Raw genomic sequence first — 26,267 nt, 5'->3', positions numbered from 1 at the left:
AAACAGAATCCTAACTTGTCAATATTCTTGTAGCAAAAAAAACATTTAAGGCTTCTGAATTCCTACATGTCACCTCAGTTTCCCCCAACACAAGTTTGTCCATCTGTCTTCAATTCACACTCGCATTCTCTGTCACCATCAAGGTTCCCCCCCTTTTTTTTTCCCCTTAAATAGAAGATGGGGTCAGTGCTACCTGGTTGATCTCTAACTCCTAGGTGCAAGAGATCCTCCTCCTTGGCCTCCCAAAGTGCTGGGATTACAGGCATGAGCCACTGCACCCAAGAGTCTCAGGAACACAGAAGTCCTGATGTCTGCTCAAATTATTCCTGTTACAGAGAAAACTTGCTCCTGACTCCTTGTGAAAATCGTACCTATCTCCAATTTAATCTTCCAAGTGAAGCCATCATGCCAGGCACTGGCAACCATAGTGTGATCCCATTTTAAGAAAAACGGATAAAATATGTAAAGAAAAATATGGAGAAATAAGCACTGAAGTATGTGTGATTATGTCTTATTTATGTATACAGGGTACACATTTAAAGAGTTTAAAGTATTTTAAATAATATACTTAGCATTCTCTAAGCTAACAGAAGTCTTTGGCCAAGTTCTGGTTCACTGAAACATCTACACTGTTGAGGTCTCATATAAACAATGCACCTTAATTTCCATCAACCAATAAAGGAAAATATCAGTTAATACATTTCTCAGAATAAATGTATCTCTTGAAAACCAGGGACATTCAAAGCAATAGCAACAAATGGAGTCTCCATCTGAAGATAGTGTAATGCCATCCATCTCAAAACTGTAATTTTATAAGGAGGCTACAAGGCTAAACTGGACTTGGAAATGAGATAAAAACATTCCAATACTTGTGCCAGAGAGAACCAGCATTAGCCAGCAATCATTTGGAAGTATGAAGTTATAGAATACTAGTTGTAAAATAAATGTTTTACTTAAATTTAATACAGGCACTTCTTAAAACTTATGACAGCCCACAGTAAATTCCTGGCATGTAGTATGCGGAAACTGCTATACAATGTAAGGCAAACCCTCCACCCATCATGGCAATACTCACATGTGTGCCAATTGTGCACACAAACCAAAACTGTACTTACCTTAAGAGGCTGGGGGCCTCTCAATCCTGTTTGTCCTCCCATCTGGGGAGAGCCCTGCTGAAGGGGCTCAGTCAGTAAGTTGCCAGCACTTCCCATGCCTGGGTTTGGGTACTGCATATTCTGTCGCCCTCGGCCTGCTCCAATTGAACCGTTCATGACTTGATTAGGCATTATCCCTTGTCCATTGCCTGCAGCCAACATTCCAGGATTCATGCCAGCATTCATCCCTGTGTTCATTCCCATGGCAGGCTGATTTACTGGACTGTTCATCATACCTGTTGACTGTGTGGGACCCTGATTTGGTCCACTAGTGCCCATCCCCATGTTGGGAGAAGTCAAGCCTGCCTGTGTCATTGGGCTTTTCACCATGCTATTGATCAAACCTAATCCAGGACTATTTTGTTGGGCCTGGCTGGCCATGACTTGACCTGGGCCACCAACTCCCATATTGAGGTTAGGGGAACTACCAGATCGCAGCAATTCTGATAGCTGTTTATGTTTAGAAGCTGCATCTTGTACTATGCCAAGACTTGTCTGAAGCTGATTAATATCACCACCATTGGTTAGTCCCAATTCTGTAGAGTTGATTAATTCATCTGGTAAGTCGTGCTCCAAGTCAAAAAGAGAGCCAAAATCTAAAAGCAAAGGGAAAACATAAAGGTCAAAGTATGACAAAACCAAAATAAAAAAACTGCCCTATATTTTGTTCTTAATAAGCATTAAATATCATTTCCAAACCTCACTCCACGTTTTTCTATTTATTTGAGACAGGGTCTTGCTCTGTTGCCCAGGCTAGAGTGCAGTGGTGCAATTTTGGCTTACTGTAACCTCCATCCACAGGTTCAAGTGATTCTACCATCTCAGCCTCCCAAGTAGTTGCAACCACAGGTGCGCACCACCACACCTGGCTAAATTTTGTATTTTTAATAGAGGTGGGGCTGGACATGTTGACCTGGCTGGTCTTGAACTCCTGAATTGAAGCTATCTGTCCGCTGCCTTCCAAAGTGCTGGGATTACAGGCATTAGCCACCACATGTAGCCCTATATATTATTTATATCGTAGTTTTTTAGGTCATACTAAAACAATTGTATAGATTTTTAAAATTGAGGAGATATTTGGTTACCTCAACAGACTTAAAACACTTAAAAACTGTACCTAAAATAAGACCAAGGAATAAAGAGATTGAAAGTACAACACTCCCCATCAATGATAGCATGGATAAAGAAAATGTGGCACATATACACCATGGAATACTACGCAGCCATAAAAAAAGGATGAGTTAATGTCCTTTGCAGGGACAAGGATGAAGCTGGAAATCATCATTCTCAGCAAAATAACATAGGAAAAGAAAACCAAACACCGCGTGTTCTCACTCATAAGTGGGAGGTGAACAATGCGAACACATGGACACAGAGAGGGGAACATCACACACCCGGGCCTGTCGGGGAGTGGGGGGCTAGGGAGGAGAGCATTAGGACAAATACCTAATGTAGATGACAGATTGATGGGTGCAGCAAACCACCATGGCACGTATATACCTATGTAACAAACCTGCATGTTCTGCACATGTATCCCAAAGCTTAAAGTATAAATAAAAAAAAAAAACCCTTGCATTCTAAATAATGTTATAGAATTAGCATAATAGTTGAAATAAAGTTTTATTTTTAGTTAAAAAAAAAAAAAGCACAACACCCATTATTACATGGGTTGCCAGCTAAAGGTTTGTATCCACAGTCATGGAAAAAAGAAATGCAATTAAGCTGTATTAATATTCCCAAGTTCCTCAGAAAAACAGTTAAAATAACTTATCTATACACAAACTAAACTCAGGATGGGAAAAAAAAAAAACCATTTTAAATATTGTAATACATAAAGTTACAGACAACTGATACAAAAGACCCGTCATTTGTGGAACATTCAGTGTGTGCTCCAGTTAAGCAGAGGGCTATCCACCATTTTTACCAAGTTCCTATATAGTACCTGTCTCAAAGTAGGCCCTCAACAGGCTGGGTTTTTGACCTGTAGCCTACAGAATAGCTTTCCTTAACCAAAATCTAGCCAGAATAGGGTACAAAACCATGCCTCTGGCTCCTTCACCATACAAACCACCCCTATCAAAAACAGAGTGCTAGACTAGCCCTGGTGGTTCACATCTGTAATCTCAGTACTTTGGGAGGCCAAGGGAGGAGGAATTTTTCAGCCCAGGCCAACACAGCAAGACCCTGTCTCTAGAAATAATAAAGTTAGCTGGGTGTGGTGGCATTAGGCTATAGTCCTAGCTACTCAGGAGGCTAAGGTGGGAGGATTACTGGAGTCCAGGAATTTGAGGTTGTAGTGAGCTCTAACTGCGCAACTGCACTCCAGCCTGGGTGACAGAGCAAGACCCTGTCTCAATAAAGAACAAACAAACAAAACTGGGTGTTAAGTGTAGATTAATGCAGGGTTTCTCAATCTTGGCACTATTAACATTTTGAGCTGTGTGATAATTCTTCGTTGTGGATGGAGAGGGATTGTCATGCGCCCTCTAGTATCATCAGGAGACTCCTAGTCTTTCTACTTATGCCAGTAGCACCCACATCCCAATTGTGACAATCAAAACTGTCTCCAGACATCACCAAACGTCCCCTGGGGGAATAAAATTACTTCTGATTGACCTATTGACAGTATTAACCTATTACAGAAATTATTCGAGTTTTCTTCCCTTTTAATTCTCTACAGTAGTTTTCACATTAAAAAGGCATTACCGCCGGGCGCGGTGGCTCACGCCTGTAATCCCAGCACTTTGGGAGGCCGAGGCGGGCGGATCACGAGGTCAGGAGATCAAGACCATCCTGGCTAACACGGTGAAACCCCGTCTCTAGTAAAAATACAAAAAAACTAGTCGGGCGAGGTGGCGGGCGCCTGTAGTCCCAGCTACTCGGAGGCTGAGGCAGGAGAATGGCATGAACCCGGGAGGCGGAGCTTCCAGTGAGCTGAGATCCCGCCACTGCACTCCAGCCCCGGCGACAGAGTGAGACTCCGTCTCAAAAAAAAAAAAAAAAAAAAGGCATTACCAGGAGCTGGGCACAGTGGTACACACCTACAGTCCCAGCTACTCAGGAGGCTGAGGCAAGAGGATAGCTTGAGCCCAGGAATTCACATCAAGTCTGGGCAACACTGTGAGACCCTGTCTACTAACAACAAAAACTCTACAGCTATTAGCCTCTTAAAAAACAGTCCATCCCCTGAAGACAAAATACTGCCTTAATGGTCTACTGGATCCAATTAATCTTGGTTCCTAAGTATGACTCTTCCTGTATGTGCCCTTCCTATTCTTTTTTTCTTTTCCTTTCCTTCCCAATCCTGCTCCTTCTGTATCTTACAGCATTTTATCATGTCACTGAAATTATCCCTGGGTTTACCTCCTCTCCTCCCCTTGCCATCCCCTGTGACCACCCCTCACTCCACTCACGCACTCTTTGGGAAGGACATATTTTACCACTTATACACCAACTCCTTGCCTACAGCGTAACATAGTAAGCACATGGTCATATATGAACTAAACCAAATTGTATCCCAAGATCTCAGGGCATGATTTAGAGTCCAGAGTTTTACAGAATTACTCTTTCCTTTTAAAGTATCATATGGGCTCCTCCATCAAAAATGTGTCACAAGGCTGAGTACTCTGGCTCACACCTGTAATCCCAGCACTTTGTGAAGCTGAGGAGGGCAGATGGCTCGAGCTTAGGAGACCAGCCTGGGCAACATGGCGAAAACCAAACTGTACAAAAAAATACAAAACTTAGCCAGGCCTGGTGGCCTGTGCCTGTCCCAGCTACTAGAGAGGCTGAAGGAGGAGGATCACGGCAGCTTGGGTGACTCTAGCCTGGGTGACAGAGCGAGATCCTATCTCAAACAACCACCACCACCACCACCACCACCAGCACCCAAATGTGTAACAAAACTGACCTGAACTATTCAAAAATGACTGCTTACTATACTGATATAGTTCCTTATTTCCTTATATTTATGTGATTTACAAAACTGAGATCATACTTTATTTGCAATTTTTACTTTTCCCTTGGAGTATCCAAGAAAAATATGTTTATCGGCCGGGGCCGCCCCCCCCCTGGTTGCTCAGCCGTGTATCGATCCCCACGCAGCTTTGGGAGGCCGAGAGGCGAGATCCACCGAGGGTCAGGAGATCAGACCCATCCTGCTAACACGGTGAAATTCCCGGTCTTCTACTAAAAACATACAAAAAACTAGCCGGGCGAGGTGGCGGCGGCCTGTAGTCCCAGCTACTCGGAGGCTGAGTCAGCGAGAATGGCAAAACTCCGGGAGGCGAGAGCTGTGCAGTGAGCTGAATCCAGCCGACCTGACACTCCAGCCTGGGCCACAGAGCAAAACTCCGTCTCAAAAAAAAAAAAAAAAAAAAAAAGAAAAATTTGATCATTAGCATACTGAACGTAGAGGGCAAGAGGGCAAAAAAAGTCTTCACTTTAGAAATTTTAAAAGTAGGCAGTGATAAGTTACAGCAGAAACCACAAAGGAAATTGAGTAATAAAAAATATATTTCAAAACCTAAAGGCCTATGTTAGAAAATAAAGTTAAGAATTAATGAATTCTCCAGTGAGTCTCCTGAGGTTGCTAAAAAATAGTGAATTAAGTATACAAATTATATGAGAAAAATAGTATTTATAGGAAGACAAAGATAAAAGCATAAATGAAAGAGAAAATACGAATATCACAGCATTACCAAAACTAGAAGTTAGTTTTTTGCAGTAACAAAAGACGAACTTCAAGAAGGTTAAGAAAAGAAGAAAATTAAAAGACAAAGCAATACTATTATGAACTTTACACAAAAAAATGAAAATATACAAAACAAATACATTACAGAGAAAATACTCAAACCTTAGCAAAAAAAGAAATCATATAGGATACGGAATGTCCCAGTTTCTCCAACAAATTCATAGCGTAAGCTGGGGGGTGGAATCCTGATTCAAACAAGCCAACTATAAACACATTTTGAAATGAGAGTACGGGATATTTAAGTACAGACTGAGTAATGGGTGATATTAAGAAATCATTAACTTTATTGACTACAACAATGGCATAATTTTAAAATACAGCCTTTTTACTGAAAGATATACACTGAAATATTTCTGGTGAAATGACATGGCTAGGATTTGCTTTAAAATACTCCAGCAAAAAGAGGGTGGAAAGGTGGTATACTAGTAAACTTGAAGCTGGGTAATAGGCACATGGGATTTCTTTATAATATATTCTATTACATTGAAATTTCCCATTTATAAAAGTTTAAAAGAAAGCCACATGGGAAGGCCGACCACTGTAATCCTATTACTACTAAAGAAAATCAATCCTTGGTTAATCTTTCCATAAAGAAAGCACCATATCCGAATTGTTTACAGGCATGCCCTATACCAAACGTTCAAGAAAAAGACAATTTCAAGCTAACACAAACACTTCTAAAAAAACCAGAAGTAATATTATAAAAATTATACATGACCAATATAAGAAAAACACAGGCCAACCTTCTTCATGGACACAGAAACAAGATTCTTTAAAGAGAGCAAACCAAAGCCTTAAAAACTATCATCAAGTTGGGATAATCCCAGGAATCCAGGGGACACCAGAACATCTATAAACTGTCATTCACCATAGTAACAAAGGATAAAGAAAATGTAAGACTCATCTTGGCCAGGCACAGTGGCTCATGCCTGTAATCCCAGCACTTTGGGAGGCCAAGGCATATCACTTGAGGCCAGGAGTTCGAGACCAGCCTGGCCAATATAGTGAAATCCCGTCTCTACTAAAAACAAAACAAAACAAAACAAAACAAAAAAATTAGCTGAGCGTGGTGGTGGGCGCCTGTAGTCCCAGCTACTTGGGAGGCTGAAGCAAGAGAATCGCTTGAACCCGGGAAGCAGAGGTTGCAGTGAGCAGATAGTGCCACTGCACTCCACGCTGGGTGTCAGAGCAAGACTCCGTCTCACACACACACACATAAAATGGGTTACAAATTCTAAAAAGGAAAAAAAGAGAAGAAAGGCCAGGCATGGTGTTCACCTGAGGTCGGGAGTTCAAGACCAGCCTGAGGAGAAACGCTGTCTCTACCAAAAATACAAAATTTGTGGTACGTGGTGGCACATGCCTGTAACCTCAGTTACTCAGGAGGCTGAGGCAGGAGAATCGCCTGAACTCGGGAGGTGGAGGCTGCAGTGAGCTGAGATAGTGCTACTGCACTACAGCCTGGGCGACAAGAGCAAAACTCTGTCTCAATAAAAAAAAAAGAAAAGAAAGAAAGAAAAAGGAAGAAACAAAACTTATTGTCTGCAGATAATATAACTGTTGACATAAAAAATTCAAAGCAAATACATATAACATCACACTGTACCCCATGAATATACACAACCATTGTCAATTTCAAAGAAATACACACAACTGGAAACTGTGAGAGGTTAGCAAGGTGACTGGTTATACCATAAATATAAACATATCAAAGTGAATTTCTGTATGCCAGCAACAAATGGTTTCAAGTAATTTTTAAAATAATGTATAGCTGGGCACGGTGGTTCACGACTGTAATCCTAGCACTTTGGGAGGCTGAGACGGGTGGACTGTTGGAGGTCAGGAGTTTGAGACCAGCCTGGCCAACATGGTGAAATCCTGTCTCCACTAAAAATACCAAAATTAGCCAGGCATGGTGGTGCATGCCTGCAGTCCCAGCTACTCAGAAGGCTGAGGCACGAGAATCTCTTGAACTCAGGAGGCAGCGTTTTCAGTGAGCAGAGACTGTACCATTGTACTCCAGCCTGGGTGACAGAGTGAGACTCTATCTCAAATTAAAAAAACAAAAACAAAAAAAAGATTTATAACATAGGAAAAAACTTGACAATGTATAAAACGGGTGTAAACTCAAAAGTAAAGGCTGCTTAAATAGAATATCTCAAACACTTAGACAGAAATCCTCAGTATTAAAGACATCATTCCCCAGTACTGACCTACAGATTCAATGCAGTTATCAAACAGACTTCTAAAGTCTGTCAAGAAACTGGACAAGATGATTCTAAAGTATACACAGATCCCAAGGACCACTGGAAGTGTGAAAAAATAAAAAGGAAAAGAAAGCCAGCAGAGTGGCTCACGTTTGTAATCCTAGCACATTGGAAGGCCAAGGAGAGAAAGACCACCTCTCTACAAAAAAAAAAATTTTTAAATTAGCTGGATGCAGGCCGTGTGCGGTGGCTCACGTCTTGTAATCACAGGACTTTGGGAGGCTGAGGCGGGCGGATCGCTTGATGCCAGGAGTTCAAGACCAGCCTGGCCAACACAGTGAAACCCCATCTCTACTAAAAATAAAAAATCAGCCGGGAATGGTGGCGCGTGCCTGTAGTCCCAGCTACTCGGGAGACTGAGGCAGAAGAATCGCTTGAACACAGGAGGTGGAGGTTGCAGTGGCACCACTGCACTCCAGTTTGGGCAACAGAGTGAGACTTTGTCTCAAAAAAAAAAAAAAAATTAGTTGGATATGCTGGCATGCACCTACAGGTCCCAGCTACTCAAAGTGCCTGCTTGAGCCCAGGAGGTAAAGGCTGCAGTGTGCTATGATCCTGCCACTGCACTCCAGCCTGGGTGACCGAGTGAGGCCCTGTCTCAATAACTTAAAAAAAAAAAAAAAAACAAAAACCACAAAGGACGGGATGTGCGCAACAGGTCACACCTCTAATCTCAGCACTTTGGGAGGCCGAGGCGGGCAGATCACTTGAGGTCAAGAGCTCGAGACCAGCCTGGCCAACATGGTGAAACCCCAAAATTTTGTGAAAACACAAAAATTAGCTGGGTGTGGTGGCGGGCGCCTGTAATCCCAGCTACTCAGGAGGCTGAGGCAGGAGAATCACTTGAGCCTGGCAGGCAGAGGTTCCAGTTAGCTGAGATCGCGCCATTTGCACTCCATCTCTGGGGGAATAAAAAAAGCACGGCCTGAAGCTTGGGTCTCAGAAGCTCCAAAAAAACCAACTCCGTCCATCCCCATCCTCCTCCCTCCGCCAAAAAATAAAATTAAAATTAAAATGCAGGTAATAACTTTGTTTCCATCTCTGCATAACAGGAAAGTGCCTACTTCGTGTTATTTGTGATTAAATGAGTAAATAAATGTATGTTATTTGTGATTAAATGAGTGAATAAATGTAAAGTGTTTAGAACACCTGGCACACACTAAACACTATAAACATGTTACCTATTGTTATTCAATGCACTCATCACACTATCAGGAGATAGCCGAGCTTACAATGATGACAGCATACATTTATCCAGCAATTTCAACGTGTCAGGCATTTTTCTTGGCACCTCACATGTATTATTCTCATTAATTTCAACAACCTCAGAAGTCCATACTAGCTACATGTACAGAGTTCATCAAATAGTAATCAGCTTTAGTAATATAGAAGTCTTTGTTATTCAATTAGGGCCTACAGTGAGGGTTTTAATTTAATCTGTACTGAAGCCAAATCTATTGTATTTGATTGCTGTCTCATGTTTTCCCTTTTTTTTTTTGAGACAGGGTCTTGCTGTGTCGCCCAGCCTGGAGTGGAGTGCCGGGATCACAGCTCACTGCAGCCTCACCTCATGGCTCAAGCAATCCTCCTTAGTAGCTGCCACCAAAGGCACGCCATCACAACACCTAATTTTTTTTTAACTTTGTTGAGATGGTGGTCTCACCGTGTTACCCAGACTGGTCTGAATCTCCTGGGCTCAAGCAAGCCTCCCACCTTGGCTTCCCAAAGTGCTGGGATTACATATGTGTGCCATGGCGCTGGGCCAGCAAGTATTTTTTCTACATAGTAAGATGAGCTCTTAGATATTTATCTACTTTTGCCCCCTTTATGTTTAATTAAAAATTCACAAATCTGAAGTTTGTTCCATCACCTTTTAACTATGCTACGGCAAATATTAAAAAACAGTATCACAAATAACTGTTGAAATGAATGAACTATCTCCAGTAAGACATTTCCTGCTTACTAAAGTATCAACCAATCAACATTACCAGGCTGCTTCTACCAAGTAGTCTGTTCACAAGTTCCTTTATGCCTTTAATGATGCTCCAATACAAAAATGACTTTCAGTAAAATGTTTCTTCTGCCTCACAAGGAGCAGTATTTTTTTTTTTAAGTTTCTTCATCTGAGTGTACATTTAGTCCAATCATGGTGAAGTAAAACAGGACAAGACACATACAAATCTGATTTGAAAAGTTTAGCACAGGTTGGACACCGTGGCTCACGCCTATAATCCTAGCACTTTGGAAGGCCAAGGCTGGATGGTTGCTTGAACACAGGAGTTCAAGGCCAGCCTGGAATGCAGAAAGACTCTAGTGTCAACAAAAAAATACAAAAATTAGCCAGGCATGGTGGTCAGCACACCTGTAGTCCCAGCTACTTGGGAGGCTGAGATGGGAGGATTGCTTGAGCCCAGGAGGTTGAGGTTGCAGTGAGCCATGATCACGCCACTGCACTCCAGTTTGGGCAACAGAATGAGACCCTGTCTCAAAAAAAAAAAACAAAAAAAAAAAAAAAAAAAAGAAAGAAAAAAAAAGAAAAAGTTTAGCCTAATACATGGTTTACCCAATGGACCATGTATTAGAAATGTGACAATTTAAACAACAACTGAGTTTGGATTAAACACGTGGGAAACTAGTGTTGAGTCAAAACATCCTTTCATTATTACATACTGATTCTGTAGATCACCCTTGCTGTCTCCTATTACTTCTTGTGGTCTGCTCTTTACAACAGATTTAACCATATAATAATCCCTTATAAAATAAACTCGGCGGCCAGGCGTGGTGGCTCACACCTGTAATCTCAGCACTTTGGGAGGCCGAGGCGAGCAATCACCTGAGGCCAGGAGTCCAAGACCAGCCTGCCTAACATGGAGAAACCCTGTCTCTAAGAAAAAAATACAACGGGAGTCCAAGACCAGCCTGCCTAACATGGAGAAACCCTGTCTCTAAAAAAATACAAAATTAGCTGGGTGTGGTGGCCTGTAATCCCAGCTACTTAGGAGGCTGAGGCATGAGAATCGCTTGAACCCGGGAGGCAGAGGTTGAAGTAAGCTGAGACTGCGCCATTGCACTCCAGTTTGTGCAACAAGAGCGATACTCCAAATAAATAAAAAATAAACTCTGTTCATTTAGCCTTTCCAAACAATTCAATGATACATGAGAAATTAAATGAAGCATAACCTTTAAAATTAGGACCATTAAAAATATAATCCCAAACACTGCACTATGAACATAAATCAGATAATTTTCTAGTTACTTAACTATGACACAAAATGCAATTTAAAATTAAAATAATTTTGGCTCAACATCTAATTCTACTAAATTAGTATCTCCCCCAGTTACACTTTTTTTTTTTTTTTTTTTACTTAAAAGGCTCACACATTATTTGTTGAGTAAACACACTTACCTTTGTACTTTAGGTAAAATGAAGTAAAATCAACTCACTTCTCTTAAACTGTGTTCATTAAGTAAAATACTTTTATTAATTATTTCAAATCTAGTCAATTTTCTCAAATCCCAAAGAATTCATCTACTGCTCCTCCTCCTTTTAGCTGGCTTTCTCTGTGGCATTAAAATGCTTTTAGGTCCGGGCACGGTGGCTCACGCCTGTAATCTCGGCACTTTGGAAGGCTTAGGATGGCGGAGGTCAGGAGTTTGAAACCAGCCTGGCCAACATGGTGAAACTCCATTTCTACTAAAAATACAAAAATGAGCCAGGGGTGATGGCACACGCCATCCAGCTATGCAGGAGGCTGAGGCTCCAGAATCACCTGAACCGTGGAGGTGGAGACTGCAGTAAGCCAAGATCGCGCTACTGCACACCAGCCTGGGCGACAGCACAAGACTCCATCTCAAAAAATAAAAATAAAAAAATGCTTTTAGGCCAGACTTGGTAGGCGGCTCACACCTGTAATCCCAGCACTTTGAGGGCCAAGGCAGGTCGCTTGAGCCCAGGAGTTTGAGACGAGCCCGGGTAAGACAGCAAGACCCTGTCTCTACAAAAAAAATTTATAAATTAGCCAGGCATAGTGGTGCAGCTACAGGCTGAGGTGGGAGGATCATTTAGCCAAGGAGGTCGAGGCTGCCATGAGTCAAGATTGCACCACAGCACTACAGCCTGGAAGACAGAGTGAGACCCAGTCTCAAACAAACAACAAAAAACACTTAATGTTTTTAAAGAGTGGACATTTCAAACTTTTCTTTCATCTAACCCAGAGGTGGAGTCCACAGGATGAGTAGGAGCTTGACAGATGAAGGGTGGAACAACCTAAGGTGGGGAGGAGTAAAAGCTCAGCCAGTTCAGCAGTTGAAATAAAGTGGGGAGAACAAAGTGAGTGATGAGGTGGGCAGAGATCACAACACTCACCGTACCTAGTCTAGGTTAGAGATTTGGAATTTAAAAAAAAACAAAACAAAAAAAGAATGGAGTTGAAAATCAAACCTACATAACATTAGTCATTCTAATTGTGATAATGGTTTGGCTAAACACTGAAACTACCAATCTTACAAAGACTTCTTATTCTTATTGCTTTTGGACACTCCTACTCTTACACCGGATGCTTAAAAAGCATGTAATTTTAAAACTGAAGCTTTTGAAATGAGAAAATTTTGTAAATCTTGCAAATTTATCAGGTTCAAACAACTTTCCTAACCTCTATTCAGTACTTCATTTAAAAAAGGTACTTTAACCCTCCGTAGATGAAGAATTATCATATAAACAACCCATCTAGCAAGGAAATAAAGATGCACAAACATTTCAAACTACGTAATTTGAAGGAACATTAATTAAAATAAAATATCCATGCTGGATTAAAATAAAATATCCATCCATATTAAAATAAAATATCCAAAATAAAATTTAATTTTATAATTAAAATAAAATATCCATTTACTAAAATAAATATCCATTAATTAATAAATAATTAATTAATTAAAATAAAATATCCATGCAATAAAATAAAATATCCATGATAGGCAAGATTTCTAATACTTCCAAAAAATTAGGATAACTTGTTAAGTTTTACACAAATTTGGATAAAAGATGATAATTACACAGAATCACATAGCTACAAATGCTGGCAGCTATTGAATTTTGAAATCCAATAGTGAAAGGGCAAAAGTGCAAGCAAATTTCAAAATATATACTCTTAACATGGTCCTTCTATCATGACATCAAAAGGTGTACCCATACTTTGGAAAGAGATTAACTTGAAGTTTATTCTTCTTAAACCCCAACAATACCCGGCGTGGTGGCTCACGCCTGTAATCCCAGCATTTTGGGAGGCCGAGGCAGGCGGATCATGAGGCCAGGAGTTCAAGACCAGCCTGGCCGACATAGCGAAACCTTGTCTCTACTAAAAATACAAAAATTAGCCGGCTGTGGTAGCATGCGCCTGTAGTCCCAGCTACTCGGGAGGCTGAGATGGGAGAATCACTTGAACCCAGGAGGCGGAAGCTGCAGTGAGCTGAGACCTCACCAATACACTCCAGCCTGGGTGACAGAGTGAGACTCCATCTCAAAAAACAAAAAAACCCAACACATTTCAATCTTGAATAATAATAATTATTATATTTTTTGAGACGGAGTTTTGCTCGTGGCCCAGGCGCAATCTCAGCTCATTGCAACCTCTGCCTCCCAGATTCAAGAGATTCCCTTGCCTCAGCCTCCCCAGTAGCTGGAACTACAGACGCCTGCCACCACGTCTGGCTAATTTTTGTATTTTTAGTAGAGATGGGATTTCACCATGTTGGCCAGGCTGGTCTCAAATTCCTGACCTCGAGTAATCTGCCCGCCTCAGCCTCCCAAAGTGCTGGGATTACAGGCGTACGCCACTGCGCCCAGCCTTAAGTCTTGAATTTTAAACAGAGATGAAGTGCTTTAATTGATCCAGAATGTGACCTGGGGCCATGTTTAGAAAATTCACATTGACAATCTACCTTGCTCTTTTTCAATATATTAATATAGTGACACTTCTTGTGAAAATAACTACATGAGGCTGGGCACGGTGGCTCACGCCTGTAACCCCAGCACTTTGGGAGGCCGAGGCGGGCAGATCACCTGATGTCAGGAGTTCGAGGTCAGCCTGGCCAACATGACAAAACCCTGTGTCTACTAAAAATACAAAAATTAGCCAGGTGTGGTGGCAGGCGCCTGTAATCCTAGCTACTTGAGATCACACTACTGCACTCCAGCCTGGGCAACAGAGCAAGATTCTGTATTTAAAAAACAAAAACAACAACAAAAAAACTACATGATGAAGACACTATTATTCATTAAAATCCCATCTTAAGAATCAACTCAAGAACATGTTTTATAGTAAGCCTAAATTGTGTGCTAACTAAATTGTCACTGAACAGTTCTTGACTTTGAGCAAAACTTGGGATTTGTTACAAGGGAATGCCTATAGAGAATCCTGGATGGAGAAACATACCCTTTAAAAACGAAATGAAACAAAAAACAACAAAAAAACTTGCATATCTGTAAATAACAGGGAGAGTGAATGGTTTCTAACTTGGTATCTGGTATATTTTCTACATTTATGACAACTGGTAAACCAAACATGGATCTTGAACAAAATAAACAATTCACTTTATTGATTACAATTTACCAAAAATTTCCAAGGCAAATGACAAGCTCATTACAAAAGAGGTAAATAACATATTCCTAGTCTTCCTGCCATAGGTTCTACCTACTGTTGCTCTATACAGCATTACCAGAATTAGTCTTTCCCCAACCTCGTCATAAAATTTTTACCCTGATGCTAAGATAAATGGCAAATTCCTTAACATATTTATTTTTCCATAATAGAACCCCAACATCCTTTCCCATCTGTCTCCCATGAAAAACCCTACCACACAGCGTATATTCTAGCCACATCAGAACCATGTTAGCTCCATCTGAAAATCTCTTCCAACCTTCCCTAACGTATGTTACTTTAATTTCCACCAACCCTATTCAAATATACATTTTCTCCGTGAAGTTTTCCACCAACACTCCAAACCTACTCTGTCAAAAACAATCCCTATCCCCTGCCTTTATACAGAACATTTAAAAAACCGTTTAAAGCGTAACTTACAGGAAAATTGTGTAGACATGTATACCAACCCCACTGTATCTCTAAAGGTTTTGACAGCAGAAGGCACCTTAATTCGTCTTTACATTGCAAATGCCTAAGACTTGGTAGGTATCCAATGTCTGTTGGCTAAAATGAGATAAAGGTGCAGCAAATGAAAAGAATGACTGCTCAACTCAGAAGAACCCCATGACTTCAAAATGCCCCAAATGTAACATCACTAGCCCCATCACACCTGCACACCCACTTCACAAATACTATGCTTCCTATGCGCCCCAATTTATTAAATAATTATCCAGCTGGGCACAGTGCCTCAGACCTGTAATCTCAGCACTTTTAGGAGGCCAAGGCGAGCAGACCACTTGAGGCCAGGAGTTCGAGACCAGCCTGGCCAACATGATGAAACCCCATCTCTACTAAAAATACAAAAACCAGCTAGGTGTGGTGGCGGATGCCTGTAGCCCCAGCTATGTGGAAGGCTGAGGCATGAGAATCGCGTGAACCCGGGAGGCAGAGGTTGCAGAGAGCTGAGATCACACCACTGCACTCCAACCTGGGTGACAGAGAGTATCTGTCAATAAATAAATAAATCATCACCCATCGAGTTGCTCAAACTTTAAACTTGGGAATTATCCTTGATTTATTCATCTTATTACCTAACTTCTAATCAATCACCAAGTTCTGTTCACCATCCATCTTCCCTCAAATCTTTCCACTTCTTTCCGTCTTCTATGGTAAGGGTGGCTGGAACCCTAAAACAGCTGTTTCACTGGTCTCCCTGCCTCCCATTTTTCCCTGCTTCTTCCCAAACTATTCCTCCTTTTACTTAACTGCCTAAGGCACAATTCTGCTCCATCCATTAAATGGGTAAAACGGAAAGTCTAAACTCCTGTATTATAAGCCCTCCATGATTGGCCCCTTGCTCACCTCTACAGTCATGTTTTTGGCTATCCTACCAGTTAGATAGTACTCATAAGTTCCCAGAACAGGATATACTCTGGCCTCACACAGTCTCCTTTCTAGCCTGGGCTCATTTTTACTAACCCTATCTCTATCTGTGAGATCCCAAAATCAGACACAATTCCTCAAAGAGAGCCATTAGGGCCTGTAACTACTGGGTTAGGTCCTTCCGTTCCTCCCACTATATGTGTACTTCCCAAATACAATGCTGATCACACCAGACTTAGTGAATGCCAGTCTTCTTCCCTTATCTATAAACTCCAGGAAGGAAAGGAGGAACAATGTACAGAGGATAAGTGCCTAGCATACAGAAAAAGTTGGCCTAATACAGAGTAACTGCCATCTTGTCAACTCTTCTACACCAGTATTCTTCAAATTATGGCTCACAAGCCAAAAGTGGGTCATAAAAATCAATATAATAGGCTGCAACCAGTACTAAAAAAAAAAAAAAAAAAAAAGGCCGGGCGCGGGGGCTCACGCCTGTAATCCCAGCACTTTGGGAGGCCGAAGCTGGCGGATCACAAGGTCAGGAGATCGAGACCACGGTGAAACCCCGTCTCTACTAAAAACACAAAAAATTAGCTGGGCGCAGTGGTGGGCGCCGAGTAGCCAGCTACTCGGGAGGCTGAGGCAGGAGAATGGCATGAACCCAGGAGGCAGAGCTTGCAGTGAGCCGAGATCACGCCACTGCATTCCAGCCTGGGGACAGAGCAAGACTCCGTCTCAAAAAAAAAAAAAAGAAAGCAACAGAAAATATGAGAGTACATTACAAGTAATAAAGGTAAGTATTCTTTCTTTATGCTTTGAAACAGAATCTCTAGTGCTACAAGTAAAAGGTAGTTCTTCCTTAACTGTTGTAAAAAAATTCTTTGGAGTGGGCCGGGCGCGGTGGCTCAAGCCTGTAATCCCAGCACTTTGGGAGGCCGAGATGGGTGGATCACGAGGTCAGGAGATCGAGACCATCCTGGTCTACACGGTGAAACCCCGTCTCTACTAAAAAAAATACAAAAAACTAGCCGGGCGAGATGGCGGGCGCCTGTAGTCCCAGCTACTCGGGAGGCTGAGGCAGGAGAATGGCGTAAACCCGGGAGGCGGAGCTTGCAGTGAGCCGAGATCGCGCCACTGCACTCCAGCCTGGGCGACAGAGCGAGACTCCGTCTCAAAAAAAAAAAAAAAAAAAAAAAAAAAAATTCTTTGGAGCACTGTACTGCTCCTACTTTTTCCTCCTTTATAAGAAAAGTTTCTTGGAGCCAGGCATAGTGACTCACGTCTGTAAACCCAGCTAATCAGGAGGCTGAAGCAGGAGGATAACTTCAGCCTGGGCAACACAGCAAGACTCCATCTCAAAAAAATTTATTCTTGGCCAGGCGTGGTGGCTCACACCTGTAATCCCAACACTTTGGGAGGTCGAGGCAGGTGGATCACAAGGTCAGGAGATTGAGACCATCCTGGCTAACACAGTGAAACCACGTGTCTACAAAAAATAGAAAAAATTAGCTGGGCGTGGTGGTGGGCGCCTGTAGTCCCAGCTACTCGGGAGGCTGAGGCAGAAGAAAGGTGTGAACCTGGGAGGCAGAGCTGGCAGTGAGCCGAGATCGCGCCACTGCACCCTAGCTTGGGCGACAGAGTGAGACTCCATCTCAAAAAAAAAGACCCAGGTAACAAAATGAAAAATAGAAAAAATTATGCTTAATTGGCCAGGCACTGTGGCTCCCGCCTGTAATACCAGCACTTTGGGAGGCTTAGGTGGGCAGACTAAGGTCAGGAGTTCGAGACCAGCCTGGCGAACATGATGAAACCCCATCTCTACTAAAAATACAAACATTAGCCAGGGATGGATAGTGGTGGGTGCCTGTAATCCCAGCTACTTGGGAGGTTGAGGCAGGCGAATCGCTTGAACCCAGGAGATGGAGGCTGCAGTCAGCCAAGACTGCACCACTGTACTCCTGTCTAGGAAACAGAGTGAGACTCTGTGTCTAAAAAGAAGAAAGAAAAAATCATGCTTAACACAGTTCTTTATCAAGAAGCCATTCTTATCTTGAACATTTCTAACAAGAACAATGTTTTCCATTTTCTCATTATGCCTTAAATATCTGATTTTCATTTCAATTACTTATGTACACAAGACATCTTAATGATAGTATACATATATATATGATTGTCCCTTGGTATCTGCTGGCTAATTGGTTCCAGAATCCACTCCCTCCACTGCAGATACCAAAATCTGAGGACGCTCCAGTCCCTGATATAAAGGAGATATGTAATATTTGCATATAACCTACACACATCCACCTATATACTTTGAATTCTTTCTATATTATTAACAATAGCTAATGCAGCGTAAATGCAACATAAATAGTTGTTATGCCGTATTGTTTAGGGAATAATGACAAGAAAAAAAAGCCCGTACATGTCCAGTACAGACGCAACCACGCATTTTTTTCCCCTAAATATTTCAATCCATGGCTGAATCCACAAACATGGAACCCACAGATATGGAAGGCTAACTGTACAGTATTTTTCTATTTTAAGCTCTGTTCCCATATTCTGATACTCCTAGAAAACCACCTTTGGATAGAGGCCATAAGGCTTACTCCTAAGACTCCTCTATGAACATCACGCACTTGGCTTTCTCTTTATCCAGTCTATCTATACAGTAGTTCATCCTTATCTTCTGTTTTGCTTTCTACCATTTCAGACATCTGTGGTCCAAAATATTACAAAGAAAACTGCAGAAATAAACACTAATTTTTGTTGTTTTAGAAACAGAGTCCTGCTATGTCACCCAGGCTGGAGTGTGCAGTGGTGTGATCATAGCTCACTGTAACCTCAAACTCCTGGGCTCAAGTGATCCTCGCACCTTAGCCTCCCAAGAAGCCAGGACTACAGATGCACCTCATCACGCCTTGCTGATTAAAAAAAAAATTTTTTTATAGAGATGGTCGGGGGTTGGGAGGGGTCTCACTGCATTGCCCAGGCTGGTCTTGAATGCCTGGCCTCAAGCAATCCTCCTGCCTCAGTCTCCCAAAGTGCCAGGATTACAGGTGAGAGCCACAACAATGTTTTAAACTGCATGCCATTCTGAGTAGCCTGACAAAATCTCACTTGACCGGGTAGTGAATCTCCCCTTGGTCTAATGTATTCACCTGTATAAACTACCAGCCATTTGTCACTTGGTAGCCATCTCAGTTACCAGACTGACTGTCAGACTGACTATGGGGTACGGCAGTGCTTGAGTTTTAAGTAACCCTTATTTTACTTAATGACGGTCCCTAAGTGCAAGAATGGCAATGACAGCAATTTGGATATGCCAAAGAGAAGCTGTAAACTGCTTAAAGGTGAAAGTTCCTGACTCAATAAGGAACGAAAAAAATTTGTACGCTGAGGTTGCAAAGATCAAATCTATCCGTGAAATTGTGAAGAAGGAAAAAAATTTGTGATAGTTTTGTTGCTGCACCTCAAACTGCAAACATCACAGCCACAGTGCATGACAAGCGATCAGTTAAGAAGAAAAGGCATTAAATTCGTGTGTGGAAGACACGGACAGAAACATGTTCTGATGACAATTATGTTCACTACTATCCAGGGTTTCAGGTATCCACTGGAGACCAAGGATAAGAGGGGACTACTACATATCCACTTAAAAAAAAAAAAACAAAAAACAGGCTGGGTGTGGTGGCTCACCCCTGTAATCCCAATATTTTGGGAGGCTGAGGCAGGTGGATCACAAGGTCAGGAGTTCAAGACCAGCCTGACCAATATAGTGAAACCCTGTCTCTACTAAAAATACAAAAATTAGCCGGGCGTGGTGGTGCATGCCTGTAGTCCCAGCTACTCGGGAGGTGAGCAGGAGAATCGCCTGAACCGGGGAGGTGGAAGTTGCTGTAGGCCAAGATCACGCCACTGTACTCCAGCTTGGGCAACAGAGCAAGACTCCATCGCAAAACAAAAACACAAAACAACCCCAAACCACCTATCACTGCTTTTCTTCTGGTATATTTAGCAATAAAGTTAAAACAGTTAACAATGAACACATACTACACAGAAGCAAGCATAGTCTTAAGCATCTGATAAAGAGAATTCTCATTTATTCCTAACCACAACCCTGTAGGGTGGATAAGTAAGGTGGATTCCTATAAGGTGGGTACCCACCTTACAGGGTTGTGGTTAGGAATAAATGTGAGGAGGTTGAGCCAAGTTAAGCATTGGGCCCAATGTTCACAGTTAATAAACACAAGTCTGGGATATGAACTCTAGCAGTCTGACTCCAATACTCATTCTCTTAGCTACTCTCTTACTCTTTTCAATACTTTTAGTTTTACACTCTCTCTCTCAACAAAATTACTTCTAATTGCTTTGGGGCATTTATAAAAAATCTGTATCTAAAAACAAATTATATCCAAATTGCTCAGAAGAGGCTTAACACCTCAATTAATATTTATCCTCAAGTGTCTCCGGGAAAGTGATCAGTAATAAAAAATTTCCCATTAAAATTTCAGAACAAAACTACTGTCTACTAAGTGAAAAAAAAAAAAAATCACCTGCGAAGTTCAATGTTAAAGAATTTTCGCCGGGTGCGGTGGCTCACGCCTGTAATCCCAGCACTTTGCGAGGCTGACGTGGGAGGATTACGAGGTCAGGAAATGGAGACCATCCTAGTCAACATGGTGAAACCCCGTCTCTACTAAAAATACAAAAAATTNCCCATTAATTTTACTGCTTGCCTCACTTAAAAAAATTCAACTTTAGAAATCTTCAAAGGAGGAAACCCTAAAATCTGGACAAACACAAAAGTAGCATCTTTTACTTTTCCATTAATTGCTGGGTATATGAATTGGCAGAGTAACTCTCAAATTGTTTTTGTAAATATACCAGGAAAAAGTATTTTACACTCCCACTTGTATCTGCAATATTCTTCCTACTCTTTTTTCTCTTCGCTATTTACCACTTAATGTCCCTACAAGTACCACTTTGCATTAATTTTCAACTGTTTCCATTTTTTTCTTTTTATTAAATAGACTAAAAAGGAGATAGAAAAGCAAAGAAAAACACAAAATAATGCCAAAAGGCCACCAAGGCAGAAATCTTTTCCTCCCTCCTCCCTATTATCCGTTCCCTGGACATGCCGATACGATCCCAACCTCTGTAAAAGAAGATGAACTCCTCCTGGAATACGTAACGCATACAAGAGTTACAACTTTAAAGTCACTTTATCTCATTATCAACCAGAAACAACCTTATTGAAGTCCTATAAATGAACTTACAAGGCCTCGAGAATAATTGCCAGAAAAATTTAAGGCACTTTAGTAAAATGTTTTGCAATTTAATACTGAGGAGAGCAATGCCTCACTAAATCAAGGAGCTATATCTGCAAGACTCCAGAAGCAAACTCTAATGTAAACATTCAAGCCAAAATAAAATAAAACATAGTATATCACAAGTTACAGAGTTGGAAAATAAATGGTCTTGATCAAAATGTTTTGGTTAGGATGATGAATCACTAACACACAATGGCATTTTAACAAAGTAGAGCTGATAGCCGGGTGTGGTGGCTCACGCCTGTATTCCCAGCACTTTGGGAGGCTAAGGCGGGTGGATCACCTGAGGTCAGGAGTTCGAGACCAGCCTGGCCAAAATGGCGAAATCCTGTCTCCACTAAAAAATACAAAACTTAGCTGGGCATGGTGGTAGACACCTATAATCCCAGCTACTGAGGAAGCTGAAGCAGAGAATCGCTTGGAGGTTACAGTGAGCCAAGATCGCGCTACTGCACTCCAGCCTGGGTAACAAGAGTGAAACTCTGTCTCAAAAAAAAAGGAGAGCTGACGTTTTAAAAATCCTGACCACTTATCCACTGTGTACATTAATCTACTGGTCAAAAGGCAGGTATGCTTTTATATACTATCTGCCCTGTGTCTTTGAAATGGGGGAAAAACCCAAAAAACAAAAAAAGCCCAAAACTCAGGGTCACAAAACTGTACCAAGACCAGAAGGATCTTTACCCTAATTATATGCCAGACCCTAAAATCCTGTCTTTCCTGGTGCTTTTTAAGTACATATGGCATTAAGCGCTTACGAAGCAGTGACAAAACATGTTCACTGAATAATGAAGACAACAGATGACCCTCATCATTTCCATCACTCAGATGATCAGAAACAGCTCCAAAAAATATTTCCAGGATTTGCCTAACATTAACTTTTCCAGTCTTGCAGTCATTTTTAGAAAAAAAAAGGTTACAAGCAGCTTTCATCATCTTTTTTTGGAGGGAGGAGAAGTAGAAAAAAATGTCATTTCTCAAATGATTTGTTTTACCCTAATGATACTAAACGAAATAAAAATTTCAATGGATCAAATGCAAATACTGAAACAAGAACATAAAGGTGTGAAGGCTACAAATAAGTCTCTTCCCCATCCCAACACGTAAAAGTTGAGTTTAACTTAATTGAATCAACCTGGAAATTTCTTAGGAGAATATTTGAGTATTAAACAGAAATGCAGATGTTGAAACTTACGTACTAATTTGGTTTGTAACACTTTAGCATGTCACCCCATTGGATTCCAGTTTTCTTTCCTTTAAGGCTGACACCAGAAAGCTCTTGGTGATATATTTACATCATGAGATGTGCAAGCCTAAATGACTTTAAAAAAAAAAAAAGTTCCTACATGCTAGAATTTGGGGCTTATTTCAACCAGTTCTAGACAAAAACCATAATATCAAGGAAAAAATTTCTTTCACCCAAGTGACAACTCAAAAATCAGAAGTTACAAGTTTGAAATTTAAAGTTTTAAGAGGTGATATGCCCCCAATAACAGTTACCTGCAAACATATTACAAACTGCAGAATGCCAAAAAAAAAAAAAAAATCAAGATATAATGGTACCCCTGGCCAGGCGGCTCACACCTGTAATCCCAGCACTTGGGGAGGCCAAGGTGGGTGGATCACTTGAGAGCAGGAGTTCTAGACCAGCCTGACCAATATGGTGAAATCCCATCTCAACTAAAAATACAAAAATCAGCCAGGTGTGGTGGCCTGCGCCTGTAGCTACTAGGGAGGCTGAGACAGAATTGCTCAAACCCGGGAGGCAGAGGTTGTAGTGAGATCGCGCCACTGCACTCCAGCCTGGGTGACACAGCGAGAGACTCTCATCTAAAAAAACAAACAAAAAGGTATAATGGTACCCAGCTTGAAGTAAGTTCACAGAGCCACAGTATTTTCTTTATACTCATTTCTCCCCTCCCCCAAACCCAGACTAGTTACAATTAAAAACTGTACACCAAAGAATTCCTGGAGTAGAATCTTGATTTGGGGAGGAGGCAGGAAGTCAATCTTCATTACAAAATTTAGAAAAGTAACTAAGATAAACTCTGAGTATCATGAGTGAATGAATTAATCTCAATGTTGAGGGTTTTTTAAACTGTAAAAGCCCACTTGATACATTTAGAACTCTTGTAATTATTCAAAGATATTTCAAGTAGCAAAACAGACCGACATGGAGAAAGCAGTAGCACACCTGAACAGAAGTATTACAATACAGCTCCAAGACGAAGCTGCTCAAATCAGGACTCCTCAAAGTACATAAAAAAGTTTCCCCTACGTTCCAAGTCACTGGCTAACTCCAATGTAAAATCTCCTGCCACGTTACACCAAAACTAAAAAGCAAAAACTACCACATTACACAAATACTAAAGAAACACCACAAAAATCTACAGGTGATTAAGTGTCTAAAGATGATCTAAAAAATCCTTCTGAATGGCACTTTAGTAGGTGCAAAGGAATACAACGACGTGTGTATGTGTATAAATTCTGAAGGGAAAAAAAACAGCTAAAAAATTCCCTGGACACTACAGTACCTTCATAGAATACGTACAGATCAAATTTCACGCATAATCAATGTTACAAGAGAAACTCTGCAAGATTCCTACTGCTCAATTTTTGCAGGTTAACTTAAATTCATTTCACATCTTTCTTACAAAAGCAACGAATTCAAAGCATTAGTTCTGTCTTCCCATTTTCACTCTCTGAAATGAAGCCTACTTAGAAACATGCTCTCCAAGTTCTCCACAAACTCAAAGGGTACATTTAACTCCATTATGCACTCTCACTGGCAGATGGAGGGATGACGTTGAGCCTGTTCTCAGGGAGTTAAAGAGATGCTCCGTAGTAAAGGGGAACATCTTGTGGACTGTCAGATGGCCAGCCATTCTTCATCTTCATTATCCCAGCAAAGAAAAGGTCCTTACCCATCAGGGTAACACCATTAAACTAACTGTAAGAGAAGAATGAAGGGATGATGGAGGAAGTCTCCCTGAACTTCTCCTGACAAAGGGGCTAGTCCACAACTGAATGAATTAAAAAATCCGTAAAGCTTTTAAACGAAAATCTTGATCTCCAAGTATGTTTAAAAGTGTAAAAAGACAAAGACACATACAAACACAAAACCTAATGCACATTTTAAACTTTTGTACAATCAGTTCATGTTTGTAGTTGATGATTGGAACTCTTTCAACTTCTAACCTTGATTTCCAGGTACGTAACTCAACAAAATTGTTTATCTTTTTATTTCCCCTAAAATGAGAAAGTGACTGAAACTGCAAAGAACATGCCCCTGTTCTCTCAACCTAAAAACCTGGAGTTTCAGACATTTTGGTCTCACACCAAAGAACTGGGAGATGTGAAATGAACTGCGCTCCATATTGATTCTTAAAGCAAATAAGAAGAAAAAGAAAAAAAAAAAGCTAAGAATGGAGGTAAGATAAAAGAATTGTTAAACTTCACCTCTAATCTGAAATCTTGGACCTCGCGCACACACAAAATCAAGATTTTCTTACACCCTATTCTTCAACATAAAATATTCTGCAAAGGAGAAAAAATCTTGAAAAGAGTGGAAAGTAGAGGAAACAGAGTAAGTACAGTAAGGAGAAAGGATTCTAAATTCTTCATTTACCAAGAACAAAAAAATTGAGACTTAAATTGCACAGAAGTTCTTACACACAAATGCATTGGCATTTCCCAAATTAAACTGCATGGGAGCAACAATACAGGCCATTTCTATACAGCACCCACTTACGAGCTCTAATTCCAGAACACACATCGATATGACATAGTGTTGCAACCAATGTATTAGGAGGCAAAGAAAATGGTTGGGCTACTGGACGTCTTCGACCCGCTCATTCAAATACCTTTAAAATTAATTAAGGGGCAGGGAACTAGAGAGAGATGAAGAAAAAAAAAATGGAAGAATAAAGGCGCACCGAGTAGAAAAGATTAAGGGGAACGTGGAAGGCCGGGGCTGCCGAAACTAACCTGTGCCATCGCTGGCGGACGCCGAGAGGGCCGGAGATGAGAGTTTAGGCCGCTTGGCTGAAGGCGGCCCCGGTTCCACCACATTCTCGGCCATTTTTAATTCTTTCGGAGATACAAGCGAGGAAAACCAGAATCCTCAGGAAATCTCTTCTTCGGCCCAGGGTCCCCGCCCCGCACCCAGGGGTGGGCTGGGGGGCTCCGACGGCACCCGAGGGGATAGGGGAAGTTCCTTTTTCTCTTCGCCGGGTCTCAGTGGCTGGAGAGGGATGCGGACTCGATAGAAAAGGTAAGGGCAAGTGCGAGGGGCCGGGCCTGGGCCCAAGCCCGGAGGAGGGCACAGGAACACAAATTCGCCGAGCGCGTCCGCTGCGGCGAATTCCCGAGAACTCGCGGCTCTAGAGGCGCAGTCCCCAGCCCGCCACGGCCGGCCCCTGCCCAGCCGAGGTCTCTCGGAGCTCCGCCGCCGCCATCAGCCTCTTCCTCCTCGGCGTTGTCCTCCTCCTTCTCATCGCCACAAGGAGGCGGGGGCGAAAAGGGGGGAGAGGAGGAGGCGACAAGAGACACTCACCTCCTCCCGGTGCCCCTCCCGGGCCTGCGCCCCCACCCTCCGAACCCTCCTCCTGCTGCCGCGCTCCGCGCCGCCGCCGCCGCACCGGCCCCTAATGGCCGCAGAGAGCTTGCCCGAGCCGAGAGCCAGGCTGGCGCCGCCGCCTCACATCGCGCGGCGGCCGGCGGAGGCGCGGCAAGGACGCCGG

General features: G+C 41.9%; 1 protein-coding gene across 1 annotated transcript in view; it reads right to left on the bottom strand.

The window, feature by feature from the left end:
* The window catches only part of EP300 (EP300 lysine acetyltransferase), a 94,951-nt gene extending 68,684 nt beyond the window's left edge, over nucleotides 1-26,267 (bottom strand). The window contains 2 exon segments of the mRNA XM_017870239.1: nucleotides 1,116-1,750; nucleotides 25,513-26,267. Coding sequence (XP_017725728.1) covers nucleotides 1,116-1,750; nucleotides 25,513-25,606 — 729 coding nt within the window. The 5' untranslated portion in view covers nucleotides 25,607-26,267.

Source organism: Rhinopithecus bieti, unplaced genomic scaffold (genome assembly GCF_001698545.2).
Source record: "Rhinopithecus bieti isolate Rb0 unplaced genomic scaffold, ASM169854v2 scaffold_4967, whole genome shotgun sequence".
Taxonomy (NCBI): domain Eukaryota; kingdom Metazoa; phylum Chordata; class Mammalia; order Primates; family Cercopithecidae; genus Rhinopithecus; species Rhinopithecus bieti.
Note: the sequence above shows the minus strand (reverse complement) of the source record. Positions and strands in the feature narration are given on the sequence as shown.